The sequence below is a fragment of the Cottoperca gobio genome, chromosome 16 (assembly GCF_900634415.1).
Source record: "Cottoperca gobio chromosome 16, fCotGob3.1, whole genome shotgun sequence".
NCBI classification, from domain to species: domain Eukaryota; kingdom Metazoa; phylum Chordata; class Actinopteri; order Perciformes; family Bovichtidae; genus Cottoperca; species Cottoperca gobio.
In genome coordinates, this window is record NC_041370.1 from 25,232,902 (window position 1) to 25,255,460 (window position 22,559).

General features: G+C 41.1%; 1 protein-coding gene across 9 annotated transcripts in view; it reads right to left on the reverse strand.

Annotated features, from left to right (window-relative positions):
• Nucleotides 1-22,559, reverse strand: part of adgrb1a (adhesion G protein-coupled receptor B1a) — a 150,244-nt gene that overhangs the window by 99,636 nt on the left and 28,049 nt on the right. For all 9 annotated transcript variants that reach the window (XM_029450967.1, XM_029450965.1, XM_029450972.1 and 6 more), the window contains exon 2: nt 12,052-12,995. In XM_029450967.1, the coding sequence (XP_029306827.1) occupies nt 12,052-12,787 (736 nt within the window). In that variant the 5' untranslated portion in view covers nt 12,788-12,995. The remainder of the gene's footprint in view (nt 1-12,051; nt 12,996-22,559) is intronic.

Here is a 22,559-nt window from a genome sequence, read left to right on the forward strand (position 1 = left end):
TGACGCCAAGATTCCTTACAGTGGTGCTGGAGGCCAAGTTAATGCCATCCAGAGCTTCTATGTCATTAGAAAATGCGTTTCGGAGGCGTTTAGGGCCAAGTATAATAACTTCAGTTTTGTCTGTGTTTAACATCAAAAAGTTGCTAGACATCCAAGTTTTTATGTCCTTAAGGCATGCTTGAAGTTTAGCCAATTGATTGGTTTCATCTGGTTTAATTGATAGATATAATTGGGTATCATCCGCATAACAATGAAAGTTTATAGAGTGGTTCCTTATAATATTGCCCAAAGGAAGCATATATAAGGTGAATAGAATCGGTCCAAGTACAGAACCCTGCGGAACTCCAAGACTGACTTTGGCTGTCATGGAGGATTTATCGTTAACAAGTACAAATTGAGATCGCTCAGATAAATAGGACTTGAACCAGCTTAGTGCGGTTCCTTTTATGCCAACACAATGTTCCAGTCTCTGTAGTAGAATGTCATGATCAACAGTGTCGAAAGCAGCACTGAGGTCTAACAAGACAAGAACAGAGACGAGTCCTTTGTCTGAAGCCAATAGAAGGTCATTGGTAACTTTCACCAGTGCCGTCTCTGTGCTATGATGAACTCTAAATCCAGATTGAAAAACCTCAAATAAACTATTATTATGTAAAAAGTCACACAACTGTTTTGCGACTGCTTTCTCAAGGATTTTAGCGAGAAAGGGAAGGTTAGATATCGGCCTATAGTTGGCTAAAACCTCTGGATCAAGACCAGGCTTTTTAAGAAGTGGTTTTATTACAGCTACTTTAAAGGATTTTGGTACGTAGCCAGATAATAGAGACAGGTTGATCATATTTAATAACGAAGTGTTAATTAAGGGTAAAACTTCTTTAAACAGTTTAGTTGGAATCGGGTCTAAAAGACAGGTTGATGGTTTAGACGATGAGATTGTTGAAGTTAGTTGGTTAAGGTTGATTGGAGTAAAACAGTCTAGATATATTTCAGGAGTTACAGATGTTTTTAAAATTCCAACAGTTGAAGTTAAGTCATTACCAATTGAGGTCAGGAGGAGATTAATTTTGTCTCTAATAATTATAATTTTATCGTTAAAGAAACTCATAAAGTCGTCACTACTGAGAGATATAGGAACAGAAGGCTCTGTAGAGCTGTGGCTCTCTGTCAGCCTGGCTACAGTGCTGAAAAGAAACCTGGGGTTGTTCTTATTTTCTTCTATTAAGGAAGAGTAATAAGCTGCTCTGGCATTACGGAGAGCCTTCTTATACGTTTTAAGATGATCTAACCAGACTAAACGAGATTCTTCCAATTTAGTGGAACGCCATTTACTTTCAAGATTTCTCGACTTTTGTTTTAGTTTGCGGATTTGTAAATTAAGCCATGGAGCTTTCTTTTTCTGTTTTATGATCTTCTTCTTAAGAGGAGCGACAGAGTCGAGTGTTATTCGCAGTGAGGCTGCAGCGCTATCAACAAGATGATTAATTTGGGAGGGACTAAAGTTAGCATTGGAGTCCTCTGATATATTGATATTGAGTCCTGGTATTGAATCAAGTGCTGATGGAATCACTTCCTTAAATTTAGTCACAGCACTTTCAGATAAACATCGAGCGTAGGATATTTTGCCTACTGGCTTGTAGTCCAGTAACAGGACTTCAAAAGTTATTAAAAAATGGTCTGATAAAAGAGGATTATGTGGACACACTGATAAACTTTCAATTTCAACACCATATCCCAGAACAAGGTCCAGAGTGTGGTTTAAACAGTGAGTTGGTTCATGTACATTTTGACTGAACCCAATTGAATCTAATATTGAGATAAATGCATTATTAAGGCTGTCACTATCAACATCCACATGAATATTAAAGTCACCTACAATAATTACTTTATCTGTTTTAAGGACTAAATTTGATAAAAATTCTGAGAATTCAGATAGAAATTCAGAGTACGGACCAGGAGGGCGGTACACAGTAACAAATAAAACTGGCTTTATTGTTTTCCATGTTGGGTTTGAGAGCGTAAGAACAAGGCTTTCAAAAGAGTTATATTTTAGTTTAGGCTTAGGATTGATCAAGAGGTTTGAGTCAAATATGGCCCCAACTCCACCTCCTCGGCCAGTACCTCGAGGAATGTGAGTATTAATATGACCAGGTGGAGTAGATTCATTTAGACTGACATATTCTTCATGTCTCAGCCAGGTTTCAGTGAGACAAAATAAATCAATCTTATTATCTGATATTAAATCATTTTTTGATTTAGTTGCACTTTTGCAGTGGTGGTGTTTATTTTAATTAGGTTTTCATGTATAACTCCTCTTCTGTTAACCATAGACTTGATTAATTTCAGTGGTCGTGGGGCAGACACAGTCACTATGGGGATTTGAGTGGGTGACTGCCCGGAAAGAAGCACAGAGAAGTGTGTAAGACTACAACTCTTTGTCCTGGTCTCAACTCTGGGTTGTCATGGATTAGGTCCACTAATAGACTGTGTAATATTATTGGATATGAGATCTGCTCCAGCCAAAGTAGGATGGATGCCGTCACTCCTAATCAGACCAGGCCTTCCCCAGAAAGTCCGCCAATTGTCTACGAAGCCCACATCATTATCTGGACACCACCGTGAGAGCCAGCGACGGAATGATGACATGCGGCTAAACATGTCATCATTCAAAAGATTTGGCAGAGGACCAGAGAAAACTACGGAGTCCGACATTGTTTTGGCAAATGTACACACCGACTCCACATTAACTTTAGTACACTCCGATTGACGCAATCGCGTGTCATTACCGCCGACGTGAATAACAATCTTACTGTATTTACGTTTAGCCTTAGCCAGCAGTTTCAAATGTGCTTCTATGTCGCCCGCTCTGGCCCCCGGAATGCACGTGACTGTCGTCGCTGGTGTCTCAAAATGAACGTATCTCAAAATTGAGCTACCGATAACCAGAGTTGGCTTCTCAGCTGGTGTGTCACTGAGTGGGGAGAATCTGTTAGAAACAGCAAGCGGTTGGTGGTGAACCGTGGGCTTCTGATAACACTTCTTTCGGACAGTCACCCAGTCTCCCGGCTGCTCGGGTCCCGCCGGGGGACGGCTAACAGGAGATACCACTGGTCGACCCGCACCGACTATAGGGGGCTTGCTAACAGCTACACTTGCTAACCGCTGACTAGCCATGGTGCGGAGTCGCTCATCTATCCCTCTAAAACTCGCCTCCAACCCTGCGTATAAACTACATTTAATACACGTACCATTATCACTAAAGGAGGCCGAGCAATAGCTAAACATGAAACACACCGAGCAGGAGAGAGCAGAAGAGGGAGATGCCATCGCTAGCTGCCGAGCTGCAGCAGCTAACGTTAGCAGAGCCGAACAGAGCGTAAATAATTGAGGATTTAGCGAGAGTCGCTAAGAGAAGGAGGATAAGGAGAGAGTTGTAAGTGCTTAGGAAGTACAAGTATAGGTTTAGATAGATGACAGGTAATTAGCCGATGTGATCAACAGCAGATACTCCAGTATCTCTTACCAGACGACAGCAGGGTGAAAAGGATGTTGCTGAGGCAGGGGGGGCATGGGGGTATTGTCCTTTAATATCCTTTGGGCTCTTTGCAAGCACCTCTTCTCCCCAATATCACTGACGCTCGGTAGATTGGTACCAATGATGTTCTGGGCAGTTGTAATCACTCGCTGCAGAGCACTCTTGTGCTGGGCTGTGCACATCCCATGACAGTTTGTAATGTTTCCAGTCAGGATGCTTTCTATTGCTCCTCTGTAAAGGTTAACAAAAACTTGGCTGCAGAATTTTGGCTTCTTATTTTTCCTTAAAAAATACGGTTGTTTTTGTGTTTACCTGTGATCTCCTGATCCCGTGGTAAATGTTCTAAGACACTTATTATGAAAATATACTACCACATCTACGGCCATGCTAGCAGCTCTGTGAGGCTGCAGCTCAAAACGCTGCACTGTTTCGAGCTAAATGCTACCATCATCATGCTAACATGCTCACAAAGACAATGCTAACATGCTGATGTTTAGCAGGTGTGATGTTTACAATGTTTATGTATTGGACACATTAACTTTGCCTGATGATGATGATGGTGCTAGATGAAAATCAGAGGGGACCATATTAAATGACAATCCATCCAATGGATAAGACATTCCAATTATAAACCTCATGTTGGCGCTACAGAAAAATGGCAGGGGATCACCAAAGTCATTAGGATTCATTGTATGGGAACCATGAATGTTTATAAAAGATATTTTGCAGGATAAATGAATGCTCTGACCTGCTGGTGGCTCTGGAGAAAAAGTCAAGGGATCAGTAGGATTAATATGTTGGGCACTATGAATGTGTGCACAACCTTTTACTCATCCAGTTGTTGAGATATTTCAGTCTTACAGGACTGTATATAATAATTATATAACTATAATTATATTATATGAAGCACACTTTTGCTCCTAGAAAAGAAACTGACTGACACAACAGAATGACATCTGCTGAGGTTAGTTATAAGAGTTAACATTATTGCAGCCATGTAAGAAATACCTAATTAAGTGTGTGTGTGTGTGTGTGTGTGTGTGTGTGTGTGTGTGTGTGTGTGTGTGTGTGTGTGTGTGTGTGAGTGTGTGAGTGAGTGTGTGTGGGTGTGTGGTGTGTGTGTGTGTGTGTGTGTGTGTGTGTGTGTGTGAGAGGCCATTCATTTCCTGCCATAAAGAAAAGTGTGAGGATTAGAGAAAAGACAAGTCGAACTTTTCTACCTCCCTCATCAGTCATGTGTGACTGCAGGGGAATGTGTGTGTGTCATACCACAAAGAAAATAACTTGCAATATTCTGTGACGTACAGTACCAGTCAAAAGATTGGACACACTTTCTCATTCAGTTGAATGACAAAGTGTGTCAAAACCTTTGACTGGTACTGTATATATTAACGTCAACGTTCAACTTAAGAGCTGACTTGACATTGTAAAAATGTGGTTTTCTTATCAGCCTAAGCAGCCTTGTGAAAATACACTGAAACAGATTTTGCGAAATTCAATTTGCAACTTAATTCTGCGGATGCTATTGTATATATGTGCAACTTCCAAGTAGTGCTTTGTAAGATGTATAGGTGAAATGAATCGTAAACGAATAAATGTGACTAGGGTTGTAATTTCTGAATGGCTGACACGTGATGTTTTGCACAGACTGTGTGGAAATCTTGAAAACTGTTCTGTTTTCTGAGTTATGCAGAAGAAAAAAATAGATAAAATCAGAACAAAATGTATGAGCTGTGACTTAATTTTATATAGACTACTCCTTATCTTTGTGTTATATAAGTTGTGTTGCAGAAGCCAAAAACTGTGACAATACACAGCTGGGCAAGAAAGTCTGGAGGCGGTAGTTCTGTCTTTAGGCCCATCAGTAACTTCTGCTGGTGCCTGACCCCACATCTGTGGCCTTCTTCTGTTTAACTACAACAACAGTTTATTATAATCAAGCAGTTCCTTTAACAGGAAGCACAGCAGTAAAGCGGTAATGATGCCAAATGCCCAACACAGTTCCATCCTTTTAAAAGCTTTCCCATGGTTCTGTGCAGGACTTGGTATATTGCACATGTCAGAATCCGTCTCCCAGCTTCTCTCACTATTCATTTAACACTTACTGAAATACATCCATGAGGATTGTCCATAAATAATTGTGATGCCTGTAATAACAGCCACCAATCTCTAATGATTACATTGATCATTGGTGAGGTGAACATGTCGTGACCACAAATAGGACCACACACGTTTGATAATTGTTTTCCCAGCCTCCGTTCCAAAAGAACAAGCTCCATATGAAAACTTCTCAAACAGGCTGCGGGCCTCCCTGCAGGCTGAGCAAACGCTACGCCAGCACAGAGCATCTTACTGCCATCTCTCGTCAGTTTATTGCCGCCCACACGGTGCCCCCTGTGGTTAACACCACACGTCGCTCTCTCCACATGCTCACACACACACACACACACACACACACACACACACACACACACACACACACACACACACACACACACACACACACACACACACAAAATCAGCTAAATTCCCTCCTTCGGTCAGCCACCCACAGTCAATCACGAGGGACCAGTGTGTGGTTGCTCCAGTGTGTGTGCCATTTTCTGGTGCGACATTTCTCCATGTGTGTACGTCAGTGCTGTATACAGTGTGTATGTGTGTACACACAGATGAATGTGAAGAGGAGCTAATGCATTTGGCTTTAGGATTCCTCGGTGCTCCTTGTGGAGGCGGGTTGGAAATTCCCTTAGTTTAGCAACAATGTGGTCCAGCCAGGCAGAGGCTTGCAGAGAGAGACACAGCGCTCACATTCATCTTCCTCAACCGCAACCGGCTGCCAGCAACTGGAGGAAAAAGTGCAAGCGAGGAGGGTTTAGGAGTATTTCTTCCTTCTTCTTTCCACATGCTGTCACTTTTTTGGACCAAGTATAAGTCTAGCCTTTTATTATTTCTTTATCCTTCCATCACAATCAATATGTCAGGCAGCACTGATTAGACTCTTATTAAAGTTGTGAAATGATGTTTCTCAACACTGTTCTGGCATTTCTTGAACTGACTGGCCCAGTGGAGGCAGTACAGCTGAAGCTCAAAAGGAAAATGTTTGGATTTCAAGTCCTACTTCCCTTGCTGTCAGTTTATTTCACATACTCCGCTATTATTGTTCTTCTGCCTTCAGGACTCTCAACAAAATGGCTGTCCAGCCAGTCTGAGGTCAGCTGGGTGTGCAGTCTTGAAGAAAAACAAGACATTTAACAATGAAGAACTCAAATAAACTGCTCTGTGGTGGACAAAGCATGTAACATATAAGTTATGTATATTGTATAAAACACTATTTAGGAAGGTGGCATGAGTCCATGTAGTTATCCCTATATCAAAACAAATCTTGATATAAATATATATATATATATATATATATATATATATATATATATATATATATATATATATATATATTGTGTGTCAGGCTGATATATCCATCACACTCATCTGTCACTGCTACGGGAGCCACACTCCAATTTCAGGAATCAGGATTTGAGAAAACTGGAAGCAACACAAATAAATCTCTAATAAAAAACAAGGACAAGAATATTCATTGCTTCATGTAGCGATATGTCCACCAGGGTCCAACACGATGATAGAAAAATACTGTGTGGTGAGTTGGCAGTGTGACTCGCCTTAAGGCAAGGCAAGATCATCTTTTGTACCAGCACCAGTAACTATAGCAAACAACGAGTGGGAAAAACACACAGACAGCAGAGACAGTTCTCTTTTCCTAGTCAGGGTCCACCCCAGACAGGCTATCACAGGTTTTAGTGTGCTAGTGAGTTGGATCCTTTACAGGGTGCACCCCATCATAGTGGATCCAAAAAGGATCTTAAAGCCAGACTGAACCTGCACCTCCCCAGAGTAGACAACAGAAGTGACATGTTTCAGAGAACAAAATACTGACATTATGTTTTTGGGGCACAATTCATGGTATGGAGCATTCAGATTCTTGAGGTTTGAGCAAAGCACTGATACATACATACAGGTGTCAACTTTATAACCAATCTAACTACTCTGCGGATTTTGAGTCCTCTTTTAATGGTCACAGCACAGCACAGCACAAACAGTAACATTTTGACTCTGAATTTAACTAGTATTATGATCCCCAGTTTTAGGAGAAGTGGGCAGCTATTATATTATCAGAGCCCAGAAAGCAGTGAGGGGGTCAGGTGCCTTGCTTAAGGACACATTGCTAGTTTCCAGGACGTGAACTGGTACGTCTCAAAGTATCAGTCCACAGACCCTCTGGTTCCCAAGCCAGGTCCCTACGGACTGCTACTGCCATGACACACCAGCCTCCTCTTTTTGTGATAAGTTTTTGGTATTGTTTTTTTTTACTAATTCAACCTGTGAGTGTAAGTGTCTCTGACTAAAGGTCAAGTCGGAGCAGACTGATGGCAAGTACATGTATTTAATAATTATTTTGTAACACCCTGTGATTAACCATATATGCAGGCTTTCATACGTCCTGCAGCAGCTTTTTCTTTGGTCTAGTTCAAGTCATGGACTTACTAGTGCCTCATGACCAAATAAATATGATGACATCACTTGATTCTTCCTGACTACACAAGTTAATGAGAACTGTGTGAAGGAAGAAAATGACCAGTGCACAGTAGACTGTGGACAAGTGATGGCTGTAATGAGTATACCAGTTTACAAATTAAAGCAAATGCAAACTGATACAAAAGATTTAGCAACTCGATTGGGATAAAGTGTTTGACAAGTACCTCCACATCTACGGCTAATTTGGGAGTTTAAATTGTCCCAAACCAACATGTTAACTTCTTTGTTGCAGTGTGCCACTGTGAAGAGCTGAGCCTTCTCTCTGTGTCTCTGCAGAGTGTGACACTGTGTCCTTGTTTGGTTATTTTCCAAGCTATATTAATTATTTCACACTTGAAAATGACTGCAAAGCCAAACGTGAGAGTGCATGATGTGCAACTAAGGTCACAACCCAGATGATCCCATGGCATTGTGGGTAAGTCACCTTCAGATAACTTTGTTGGTAATTTCTGGCGCATTCTCAAAGCTATCGCAAACGTGTCTCTTTTGTTCAGATTGAGTCATGTGCTTTCTCATCTCCTCACATCTCTCTCATCCATCCTTTAATCACTCACTGCCTCCCCTGCTGTCCACTGAGGGCTAACAAATTAATCCTTCCTCCTGCTCCGTGCCACACCACAATTCGTGACACAAATCACACCCATCCACATGCACAAGTACACGTTAAATGTCTACCAGAAATTGATTTTGATGGACAATATCTATGGACTGAATCTACCAACAGCCAATATTCTGTCCCAACACCTTTAACTTTGACCATTTGAATGTCAGAACATTCCAAAAATAGCCCTGAAATCACCATTCCTCTCAACTTAAAGGTTAAAGATTTCTCACATAGCACAGGAGCTGTGTTCACACTGTGAGCCATGGACCTATAAAACATGGGCTCCTGCTCAGATGTAATTACAGTATTAAGTCAGGATTATTTATCTCTTTGCTTTGTTTAATGACATTTCTATGAAGCTGGTCATTGCAAATCATCTGTGATGAAATTCATTTTTTAGGATATTTGCTAGATATCCCCCGTAATTCTGCTATTTATTGAAACTCTTAATTGAAACCAGAGTGATATTGATTAAAACTGCAACAAAACACTTAATGTATGAGTTCATCCTTTAACTTTCATCAAAAGGTTGCATTACAATCAGGTTAAGTGTGTCATATTGATCATCCTATTGACACAATAAAACAGATAAACAAGCTGTACCATATCTGTCATACAAGAGGTCGACCACATCTGATTGTGTACTATTAATAGAAGCTAACATGTCAATATATTAATCTAACAGTCAGTTTTTATTTTCTTCAACAATAATGTTTTTTGACAGTGATTAATGGATTATTGATTTATCAACACCATATGTCTTTGATCATCATGAAATAAAACGTTAAGGTGACGGATGGCCTCCACCTCTACCGCAGCTTCCGTGTTCTTGCTTCTGATTGGTTAGGGTGAAAAAGTATTTCCCAAACAGAAAATTCACCATTGCTAGATAAGAATGTCAGTTTTAAATAATTCTGCAAAAACCCAGGATTATACTCCATTCTTTTTCAGTCAGATACCGATTCTTCATTTTTGCATGACAAGTACGGTATGATTAAGGTTAAGGAATAATTGTATTGTATGGCTAACGTTACACAACGAAAGCACTTGGTTAAGGTTTGGGAAATAATGCAGTTATGGTTGATACAAATACAATGTTAATTGCAGTTCTGTGAAGAAAGTCTGATGACACGTCCATCAACCAGCCCGACATAAACACTCTTAACCATCCACCTTGCTACATAAAGAGTACAATACTTCCTGCAATGGCACTAAACATCCGCACCGGAGGTGAAGTTTGATGTGCAGATCGTCCAATATGGAAGTCTCTAGGGATACTGGGCCGAGAAATTGGCTAAAATTGACATGATGTCAGGCTGAACAAAACAAAGTGGAAATTCACTCTGATTATCAAGCTTTCTCTGGGGTGCACCAGAGAAAATTCAGCACATAGTGGTTTTATTATAAAGTTTCCATTCAAAATAATCAAACTTGTCTCTGCCCTCACAGTGATAAGCAGCTTGGACAAAGAAAATCACATTGTGTTCTCTTTTCTAAGTTATATTTCCATTAATTTCTATGCTTTGGGTACACAGGTCCATATGGGGAGAGGATGAGCACAAGGAGAAGCACTTATACTATCGATAAGGAGGCAAACTCCATGTCAAGCCCTCAACAGCTGGACTTACTGACTTACTGTAACTTATTACTGAACACCAAAAGGTCCAACTGTGTACTGCCTGACCCAAGCAACAACTATCCATCCTCATCAAGACCTGTCACCTTAGACAACTCCCCCTCTCAGCCTCTTCACTCTCCCCTCGTCTCTGTGTCTATTGTCTTTCATTCATTCATCACTCACAACTATCACCCTCCTATTTCTCTCATCACTGCACAGTGGGCCATAACTGCCTGGCTCCCCGACCTATTTCCACACAGAATCCATTACATCTCCCCATCCTCTTTTTATCTTCATCCACCAATTCAATCCATCCAGTCACCCATCCAGCCAAATAGTCAGTGACTGCTTGCCTTTTCCATTTGAGCTCATCACAGGGTTCCACTGTCCTTGGTTCACTCTGAACCCAGGATTATCAACTAAGAGACGCTTTGCCTGTGTGAGTTGAAGCACACACAGCTATAATGCGTCCTTCTCTTTCTATCTCTACAAAAGCCAACATTGGATGGTATATTTCTTTTTTATTGTTCACACCTTAAGGCACAAACAGCCCACACCCCGCTGTTGAGCACCATAAGTGGGATTACATAAGTGCCATAACTAGCAGAGAGGAGATTGGGGCGACAAGGGGATATTTGCCGCTCTGGAGACTGGAGGAGGATAAGGTAGGAGATACCCACCGCAACATCTTCTCTGCTTGGTTGGCTTCCCTCGACTGGCTCAGTATCAGCCCACTATCAGCCTGGGGAGGGAAAGATGGGGAGACTGTGATGGTGGCTCAGAAGACGAGGAGGAGGAGGAGGAGGACTGAGCGAATGAGACCACAGGCTGATTAAGGGAAGCAACTGAGAGGAAGGAGGGAGAGTTAGATGGTGGAAAGGTTAGGGGGAGAAAGGGAGCCGAGAAATGTTCCATCCCTCTGGCCATAGTCCTGACAAAGCCAGGATAGAGATGTCAGGCCACATCCTGTCTGCCAAGGAAAGGGGAGGGGTGCTGGGATCAAGCAGCAGACAATTAGACCTCAAGCCACAGGCCCGAATCCATCGCATTTCTGTCTCTCTCCTTCTATTTTCCTCTTTTGTCTCCCTTTACATCACCACACCCCCTCCTGAGCATCCCCAGAGCTATCCAATATCAGCGCTTCATTCTCCTCCATTTCCACAGGTTTCCCGGAGGCCGATCGAGTGTCTCTCTCTGGACTGCAGAGGGATGTAATATGGTGCCAACCTCGCAAGGTCACAGAGCTCGCTTCCATCAGATGAAACCCTAAACCTTCCATTTTCCCCTTTCTGTCTCTCCTTCTCTCTTCTACTTCAGCCAAAGCACTCCGCTTGCTTTCAAGCCAATGACACGCAATTATCCTCACTTTTCACAAATCATACACATTTTCAGTAGCTTGATTGCTACTGAATATGCCATTTCTGTCATTTTCCTGAGAGCATGCTAAACTCCAAGGATGACCTTCTGAGGTCAGATAAAACAAAAATAAATACATTTTTCCCATAATCTCTTGAAAGCAACGCTTTCTTTCCCTATTGTTTTACAGAGAAGCAGAGATAATCGCTAATCTTAGCACTTATGTGCTTTTGGAAACTGAGCAGTTGATGTATGAACTATGGTGTAATCCCCTTAGCAAATAGGCGTAATTTATTTATTTAGTTTAATAACCATAAAAGCTTTCCTACTCACCATTTATCTCAGCATTCTTTCCATTCTCTTTCACGCTGGGTAAACAGTTTTCCAGGTAAACTCCATTGTGATAACAGCTATCCCCCTCACTGAGCTGCGGTGGTGGCTCCCAGCACAAACATGGAGTCTGCATGATGCCACAGGGCCTGTTAGATGTGCTGGACGACAGGCAGTCCTCTAGCCACTGGCACAGCATTTGACAGGCTGCCATGCTGGGGTTGCGCTTTCCCACCACCAGGTACTCTGTTTTGAAATCCCCGTCACCATCCGTGATGGCCTTTCCCGCCCGAGGAGGTCCCTTCCTCATTTGGAGGAACTGCTTTCCGGCCTCCAGGAAGGCCACAGGGGCAGAGGTATCGCACAGCCTCACCACCTCATCAAAGCTCTCCATGCCCAGGTAGGTGCGTGTTGTCTCCAGGAAGGATTCATACTGGAAGGTGCGGAGCTGTGACGGCAAACAGTCCTCGGTAGGTTTGGTGACCTTGATAAAGATGGTGTAGCGCCGTGGATCAGGGTTCTGCAGAGTCCAGGAACAAGGCATGGTGGGAAACACTGATGATGACAGAAAGAAGCCGAAAAAGCGGCTCTGGACTAAGGTGGAGCAGGAGTCAGACTCTGGGCCTGAGGGGGCTGCGTGGCAACAACCCTCCATCAGCAGCAGAGGGGCAAAATACAAGAGCAGCACTGGGAGAGGCCACCTTGATTGGCCACGAATCCGAGTAACAACACTTGTCATGGTTTGCAGATGAAGGGAAGGAAAAGGTATCACAGGTCGATGGCTGGTTTTTGACTTTGGAGTACTCAACTTCCAGCTTCGTAGGGCAAAGCAAGAAGAGAAAGAGGAGTAGGGGGAAGAGGAAAAGGATGTGGGGGAGACAGGTTGCTCTCAAAGATCCAGCGATCGGCCCATGGCTGCATCAGTCGACCCCGAGATTCACAAGAACCTGTGAAATGGAAGAGACATGATATGAATTAGATTGTGTGTCTTATCAGAACACAGAATGGTATTACACTGATTAAATGTATCTCCACAATGAGAAATCAATCTATCAGTTGTTATTATTTTCTCTGTAAACTGAGAGCAACTGCAGTGACTTGGGCTCTGGAGAACAACAACAAGTTGAATAGTAGCAGATGGAGGGAGGAAGCCAGTGGTTTAGTTAAGTTTGTCTTCATTGTGCAAGTTCAGATTGGTCTTTTCCTGAGAGACAACTGTTTCCATCACATATCTGCTCCCAGATTGCATCTACTAGCTCATTCGTTTGTCCAATTATAAGACTATTAATTACCAAAAAGGCAACACCTGCAGGCATTCGTTACTCCACTTTATCAGGGATGAGACATAGACAGCAAGGCCCTGATCAATCGTCCTCTTTGTTTTTGCTTATAAAAGTCAACATAATTTGCTTATTAAAGCCAAATTAGCTGATGTTTTGACTTTAAATGCAGATTTCTAATATGATAGCAGTATATTTGACTTGTTGGCTTATTTCTTATATTACACATCTCTTTAACATCACATACAAGCCTGCTTCCCCTTGAGTAGCTTTGCTGTTTGAAGTTGGTATGATCAGAGTTTCTTTATTGAAAAGATATGACGTGAAAAAAAGTTTTATGACTTTAAACAAAATCCTTCAAATATTCTCTGTTTGTTCTTGTAGTGACAATTGTACCGTTTTCAACTGAGTGCGCTGATTGATTTAAAATGTGTTATTTTTAGGGATATTGTCGTACTCTGTTAGTTTGCAATACTGATGAATATTAATATTAAGAATGCAGAATGTTTAGTGATGGTTTGAATGAAAAGGAACAGAATATTACAAGAACCTTCAATAATACACCACAGCTAAATTAATAGAAGTTTTGAGAAAGTGAAACGAGTTAGATCATTTGAAAATACACTGGACTTTAAATACCCTTTATTTATTTAATTTAAAGCTGCATTATTCAATATTTCTTATCTTAAATGAAAGAGGTCGCTAATAGGGCTGGACTCACAGAGACTGAACGCCAACTCTGCAGTTCTGCTTAGGTCTGCAGAGCATTTTAGAATCTTTCAGCCAAAAGTTTTGGTTTTACAATCCAAAACTTTACTGTTTTGGTTCAGACTCTCTGCTTTAATAATTTAATTTCTAACCTCAACTGCTGTTTTCAACAAAACAAAGCGCTCTATAACCTCTTATGCTATACCTGCCCACCTGACAGAGAAAGTCAGCAATTAGCTGTGTGGAGCATTAAACCCACAGCATTGTCATCTTTTTTTCAACCTAAATAATGAATTACAAATAAACACATCATATTCTACACAGTGAAGTAAACATATTTTAAATGTGGGTAAAGAGACCACTGGTATTTGATCGGTACTCAGTTCTGGCAGAAGTTAAGATTTTGAAATCAGGTGAAAATCAGTGTCAAAGCAGAGCTAAATATTTGATCTATTTATATATATACATATACTATATATATATATATATATATATATATATTAGAGATATCAGATGGGCACAAACATGACAAAAAAATGCATGGTAATATTGCTCTGTGTCTGGTAGATGTGTAAATGGGTAACTATTTGCAAGCACATTTGCCATCTTTCAACTTTATTAGAAGATCATATGTCAGTGTTGAGTTTATAGCTTGTTGTGCTGCCTCCTAGTGGCCAAAAACATCAATTAATTGCTGAGGCTTCTATATTCCAAATACTGTATATGACATAGCAGGAGTCTAAAAATGGTATTGATCAATTAAATTATGCTTTTTTTAACAGAAAGACAAAGCAAATAAGTGTCAATTAAAAGGACTTGTATAGTGGCCCTGACGACCCAATACACTACACGAGGTAGCCAACAAATATATATATATATATATATATATATATATAATTTATGCAATGGTGAGTCCACCAACTTACAAATCTAAATTACTTTACATTACAGTTCATTTAGCTGACGCTTTTGTTCAAAGCGACTTACAATAAGTGCAAACAATCATGACGATACAACTCCGAACAGCAAGAATCTTGCAAGTACATTATCTTCAAAACTTCAAATGAAACATTAATACAAACAACAGACAAGCAACAAAATCTGCCTCTTGTAAAATGGCCTAATCAGATGCAAATGGAGTCTATCATCCAGTTATTGAAGAGCGTGGGCTCTTCTGTTCATACCAAATTAGGAACTTTTAAGCCTATTCTCCAGGTGAAACAACCCCTAAGATTAGCTCCACCTGGACATAAATTAAAATGACAACAAGGCAAATGTTGCAGTACGTTTGACAACAGGCACCTCTGATCCCTGTCTAGTTCCTTGATATAGATTTCAGATGGAGAGAACCTGCCGGCCACAGTTTGCAGTGTAGCCAAAGACACCAGCATAGTGAAGCTTCCCACTGATCAATCATAATGATCTGTAGGCCTGACAAAAACAGAGCCTGAAATAATTGGTATGTGTGTAGTGTGTGTTGTGGAGATAGGATGAAGTTAAAGATAAAGTCCTCACAACCACAAAAACACCATCTAACAGAAAATCCTTCTTAAGCCGGCCTTTAGGGGAAAGTGCAACGTGTCGTCTACAGAATGAAGTTTTCTTTCCAAACAAACGTAATTACGCAAACTTTAATCAAACTGTGCATCTGGCCTTGTCAACAACCTCACATACCTCAAATCAGAAGAGAAAATAATGTTTGATGTTGTGTTTTGTATTTGGGAAACATTTAAAGATTGTATATGCTTTTTGGTCTTTATTCTGTCCGTTGAAAATTGAAGTCACATCTATTCAACAATTAATTCCAAAACATACAAAACATCTCTTACATAACATTATTAATGGTGTGTGTGCCAATTGTATGGCAGTTTATTACATGGACAAAAGCCTTAAGATAAATGGAACCTAAAGATTTCACACCACACAAAAACATATATTTTCAGGCCATGGGAAAGTATAATTTGGGGTTGAGTCCCAATGCCCACAATCTGTACATTTCTAACAAATCAAGAAAGCATAAGATTTCAGTCCCGACTCTCAACCCCCAGCCCAGACCTACCCAGCCTCTTTGCCGCTTCACTGACATCTCGCAGCAAGAGGTTGAGGCCATCATCAAAAAGATGAAACCCTCCACCTGTGCCCTGGACCCTTTTCCCACAGCCCTGGTCAAATCTAACATTTGTGTCATAAGTCCCCTCATCACTACAGTGTTAAACCACTCCCTCCAGTCTGGTCATGTTCCATCCCCTTTAAAAACTGCTGACATCAAACCACTCAAAAAACCCACCTTAGACCCAGATATCCTTGCCAACTACAGACCCATCTCCAACCTGCCATTTCTATCCAAGGTGCTGGAAAAATTAGTTGCCACTCAGATTCAGGACTATCTCAACTTCAATAACCTCTTTAAAAAATTCCAGTCCTGGCCACAGTACAGAAACTGCCCTGGTTAGGGTCACCAACGATCTGCTGATGACAGCTGACGCCGGATCTCCATCTCTCCTCATCCTCCTTGATCTAACTGCAGCATTTGATACCGTTGATCATGACATCCTCCTCAACCGTCTTCACTCCACAATCGGACTCTCTCACTCGGCCCTAAACTGGTTCACCTCATATCTCACTGGGAGGACTGAGCATGTCACCTTGGGAGTGTCAAAATCACAAACACACTCTGTCACCTGTGGTGTCCCTCAAGGAGGAGATTAAGGTGCGGATGAAGCACAATTTCCTCAAATTAAACAGCTCTAAAACCGAAGCCCTTCTAGTTGGCACCCCACACCAGGTCCAGTCCTCCTCCATAACCTGCATCACCTTCTCCGGTCAGAACATTCCACTCTCATCAACAGTCACCAATCTGGGTGTTAAAATGGATCCTCACCTGACCTTTGAGGCCCACATCAGACAAACATGCAAGAACTCCTTCTACCACCTCAAACATATTGCCAAACTCCGCCTCACACTCTCTCTGTCAGATGCTGAAAAGCTTGTCCATGCATTTGTCTCCTCCAGACTTGACTACTGCAACGCACTTCTCATCGGGATTCCTAGCAAAAACATCCAGAAGCTGCAATACATCCAGAACAGCGTTGCTAGGATCCTGATGAGAGTGCGAAAGTACGAACACATCACACCCATCCTCAAATCACTGCACTGGCTCCCGGTCTCACTCAGGATTGATTATAAAATCTCCCTTTACACCCATCAGTGCATTCACGGAAATGCTCCATCCTACCTCAGAGAACTGCTCACCCCACAAACCTCCACAAGAAACCTCCGTTCTGTAAAGGCTAACCTCCTCCTTCCCCCCAGGACCAAGCTCAAAACCATGGGAGATCGCGCCTTCTGCTCTGCCGTTCCCAGACTGTGGAATGCTCTCCCTGAACATCTGAGGACACCACAGACTGTGGATGCTTTAAAACAGGCCTAAAAACGCATCTTTTTAACAGAGCATTTTGCTAGACTTTAACCATTTTAAAGTGTTGTCTTGTCTATCAAATGTTTTTATTTTATTTTTTTAAATGTATATTTTGCTGATCGTTTTTACTCTGTAGCACTTTGAGTTTTGTTTACGCAAATGAAAAGTGCGCTTATAAATAAAATGTATTATTATTATTATTATTATTGCAGTCTTCTTTAGGGGAATGCAGCAAAACGCTGCTTTACAACAACAGAACACCCCCTTTGTGAGGAATAAATGACCCAGGGTTTATCTCAGGGCTGTCTATTCTCAAAACCCTAAGCTATAGCAAAGGCCTTGTATCTAATATCACCTAGCACCAAAAGGCTTTTCTTCAGGTACAGTAATTCATCCTGTCTCATTGTATCTCAGTCCGCCTCACGTCTCATTCTGCCTCGTCCTGCCTTGTCCTGGCAGCTCTCTAACTTCACCTCGAACCAAAAGTGTCCAGGGAAAACTACCTTGGCCTCTTTCACCTGACAAGCGTGACACTAATGAAATGAACAGAGCTTTAAAAGAGGATAAAGAGCTGCTTTTTATTGACAGGCCTGCCTCATTTATCTCCAGACACGCCACCCCCCCACACCCTCCTCCTCCTAACCTGGCGAGAGGGAGTCTGATCACCCAACATGCAGCACTCTATTGGAGCTTCCTGCTCTTGTCAAGCCTCCCCTCATTACTAACACCAAACACCCCCCCCCTTACCTACAACCCTGTAACACACACACACAGTCCTCTATCAATCTATCGTGTTTCAGATACTAACAGATGCTAGAGCAGCTCTCAACACACTTTAATCTACTCTGCAGCAGGGGAGAATAGGATATGTCAGTGAGAGAAGAGATTTGAGCCAGAGCTGACAGTGGCAGTATGATGAATGAAATCCGAACCGAAGATTAAACTTGATGTTTTCTATCAATTAATCAATGCAACTTTCAGAATCTCTGCTGTTATATGTTGTATTTTGGTTATTGAAAGGCTATCAGGCACCAAGGGCTGCAGGTTCATAGCTCACAAAATAGTACTGGTGATTTTAGGTTTTTCAGGGTGAAGCACAGACTTTAAATAAATTAGTCCTTGTTTTATATCATTTGTTAGACCCTCCCTGACTGAAAAATACTGACTGAACTCCACATCCCAGTTTGTAACACAGGCTTTCTGTTATAAAGTTGTTGTCGCCAGGCCTGATCTAAGATTACCCTCATGACATCATTCAGGTTAGTTTCTCACATTTGACAAAGCCCCTAAAGAGGCACAGAAGACAAGCTGAGACGTTCTGCCAATGACTGGTCAAATCTGCCAATCTTCACTTTGAATAATGCTAAGAACCATAACAATATATGTATGCATGGTTTGTATCTGTGCTGCTGTATGCCAAAACATACTGAAATGAGCAATTGCAGTTCAAAAATGCTAAAGATTGTTTGTGGTAATTTAGGAACAGTGTCGCCATTCCATAGTCTGTCCACCAGAGAGAATGGCAAGTAACTAAAACTTCTCACTCAGTATATATATGGGTCGATTTAAAATAACCATAAACTGTACTTATCAATATGTCTTATATTGACAATGGATGACAGAGCTTTGAGCAATATGATGATCCCACAGATACAGTATATATCAACACACTCTGCAGTTCCTCTTGGCTATACGGAGCCTTTTAGTCTCCTTTAGTTCATTGTTTTGGTTTTCCTGCACACATACTCTGCTCTCATAAACTTTGTTTCCGGCAGCAGCAGCTGTGTTCATTGTGAAAGCTCTAATAAAGCCACTGTACACTATGCAACCACAACAAAATTAGCATCTACTTCTGGAGCCAGACATCTTTCTCAGGAGTTGCTGGAGACCAAAACAGAGCTAAAAGGAGAGTGAATATCGGAATTTCAATCACCTCATTCATCAAGAAACCAGAAACACAACTCCAAATGAATGAGCATGTTCCTCTGTGTGTGCTGGATGTGTAAATGGAAACCGTTTATTGGTATTAAGATTATACAGGTAGCATTTTGCTACATAGTTGTATATGGAGCTGCTGTCCATATAAGGGGCTGCCTGGGCACATTCATATTCAGAATGAGGAAGTTCTTCACTGAGTGGAAATTGTAGTATTCTGTAGCTATGTAATTATTCATTCATTTCAGCCTGTGGCTGGAACAGCAAGCAATTAAAAGAACAAAGGTGTTGCATTAACCAGCAGCCTAGAAGCATGAATCCATGTAAACATGCCCAACAGGCTGGCTCTGTGAGCGAGTCAGAACAATGGCCCAATCACAGAGAAGCAATAGTCCCTGACAGAGATGTAGAGGGAGAGAGAGAGAGATAGAGAGAGTCAAAGAAAGCACTGATGAGAAAATGATAGAGTCACACGGAGCATCACTTCTCACATCAGCAGCACAGGGATTACAGGCTGATTAGCAGAGTAACACAGGGACCTGCTGCCTCACTCTGCTGTATAAACTACAAGGCGAAAAGCCACGGGGCTGCGAGACGCAGACGGATTCCCTCTTCTCTGAAGTACAAATGGTGTAAAATTGCCCCTCTGCGTCATCAAATTTCTTCACAGACTAAATAATTTGGCAGAGACATCAGTTATAGCAGTCTGTGGGACATTCATCATGGAGGCTATTCGCTCCATGCATAAGAAGGTGCTCGGGTGAGCAATCAGAAATGGGAGAAGAGAATGATGGAAGAGGCCGACATTGCCTTTTTGTTTAAAATCAGACATGTTCCAGTAAATCACTAGTCTCCACAATGAACATATGACCACCGTTATTCTATTCTCTATAAGACTCACGAACAGTACTAACCTTAGATTGTGGAAGAAAATAAAGAACCAGATGAAATTAAATGTCAGTAAACTGTGTAAACTGATAAAAACAAGAACGTTCATCAGTTGACATACTGCAGTGTTACGAGCTTCAGAAGGAAAAGATTCAATGAGATCATCTCTATCTACCTTTGTGAGAGTGTGAGATTCCTTCTCATTGCTGGTCAGTAATATAGGACATGTGTGCATATTGTATAACTTTTTAATTTAGCAGAAGAGTGCAGAGGATTCCATAACATGAAGTATTTTGCAGCAAGAGGCTCTTATTCCTGGTTAGTGATTTGATTCCTATATGTAATGTAATTGTAATTGTTACATTCTATGTCTTGTCCCATCCTTACTTAAGACAGTGACTGAGCTCAATCACAGACAGGCACAGACATCTCGCTGCAGTAGTGAACTGATGCAATTTGTAAAAACAGCAGCTAATACATGTCATTTATATAGCACTCTAGATACACAAAGAAGCTGCTGCTGTGACACTTTGAACCTTCTGTTGAATTATCTGTGGCAACCTTGACGAATAGGAACAAGAGCTTCAGGTAATCATTCCTCCCATTGGCTATTAAGCTGCCTGTCACTCACTTACTATTAAAACAAAATACTGATCTGTTTCCTTTTGGTAGGAGCTGTGCAATTTTCCAACGATACTGTTAAAGGAATTTGAAAAAGTTGGTAGTTTGCTCTTCTATGAAGGATGTTTGGATTCTCATGTCAAACCCCGAGTAATAGCAACAAAAACAACATTGAAAATGCCAATAATTTTGGCAATAATACCAATATATGATACTTTAAATGAAGCTGCAAAGATATAAGGATGTGATAACTGACATAGACGTAGTCTGTGGTGTGGAGAAACACAGGTCAGTGTTTGATAATCAAACACAGATTGTATATGGATTATTCCTTTAGGGTTTGTCAGGATTACACTAAATTCACTTTACTTTGAATTCAATGTAATCCTGCATAGTGCATTCCTCTTGCATGACAACTGTGTTCATTCCACCCAGTGCCTCCCATTTCCTTCTCTTTCAAAATACATGAATAGAATCCTCAATTGACCTGAGCCGGGCGGGTTAATGGAGAAACAAGCTGGATGAAACACGGCAGGTTCTTTCTTCGACAAACTGCTGCTGTATCTGTACAGATGCACCCTGATGGCTGCAACAACACAACCTGAGAACCGCAACGCTCCAAAATTAATGATGAATATGTTTACGGTGGTAAATGTCAAAGCCTTTCTAATAAGACGAAACGCACGCACGCACACGCACACACACTCGCACACACTCACACACACAAACAAAACTTGCTCACTATTATACCGATTTGAAATTTCATTACACATCCAACAGAGCTCAATGGGAAGTCTTTCAGTGAAAGTAGGAAATGTTTAATTGATGAGAACTGACTCAGAATAAAGTAATGAACTGTAATAGATTGTAAAAGTCATGTACAATTCAAAATACTCACATATATTGTGTTTTCGAATCCTAACATCATTGTGTGGGAGAAATTCACTTTACGGTCCAAAAATCTGCAATGTCTTGACTTGCACTAAGGAGGGAACAACTCAACTAAAACCTTTGGAGGAAACACTAAACACTGGTACCTTTTAGATTAAAAACAATACACTAGTTGCTTTGAATATCAACACAAAACACAGGTGAGACACAGTGTTAAAAGCATCTCCTGAGGCTGTCAACTTTATTATTGTCCATAATATAGAAGGGTTGGACTGAACACAAACGTAAACACTTAAACACACCCTGAAGCAGTTGTAGGCCAGTACTGGAACTATGGAGCAATGTTTTGTTTTTATATTATGATAAGTATGTGTACACAAGTGAGCAGCACGACATCCTAGTGATCCAGATAAATCTTTTTGGGGATAGCTGGGTGAGAAACTTTCATTCCAATTGGCACAATCTTAAATCTGATATAATTTTTCTGTTTATATACAGTACATGCACTATACACATTCATTCAAATCAGTGGCAGCTGGTGATTATTTACATAGGAAGGGCCATAGGCACTGAGGACTTCAGCTTACACATTAACAATGTTGTTGTCTTTCTCGCTGCACTACACTTTGACTCAAACTATAAACGACTGTTACTCAACAATAAAATGTGAAAAGCAAACACCTAATCAGACCTATTTTCGTTCCTTCAAAGAGTGGCTCAAAGTGTCTTTTATTCCATTTATTGGAAGGAAGCTAGAGTCGGATTAAATG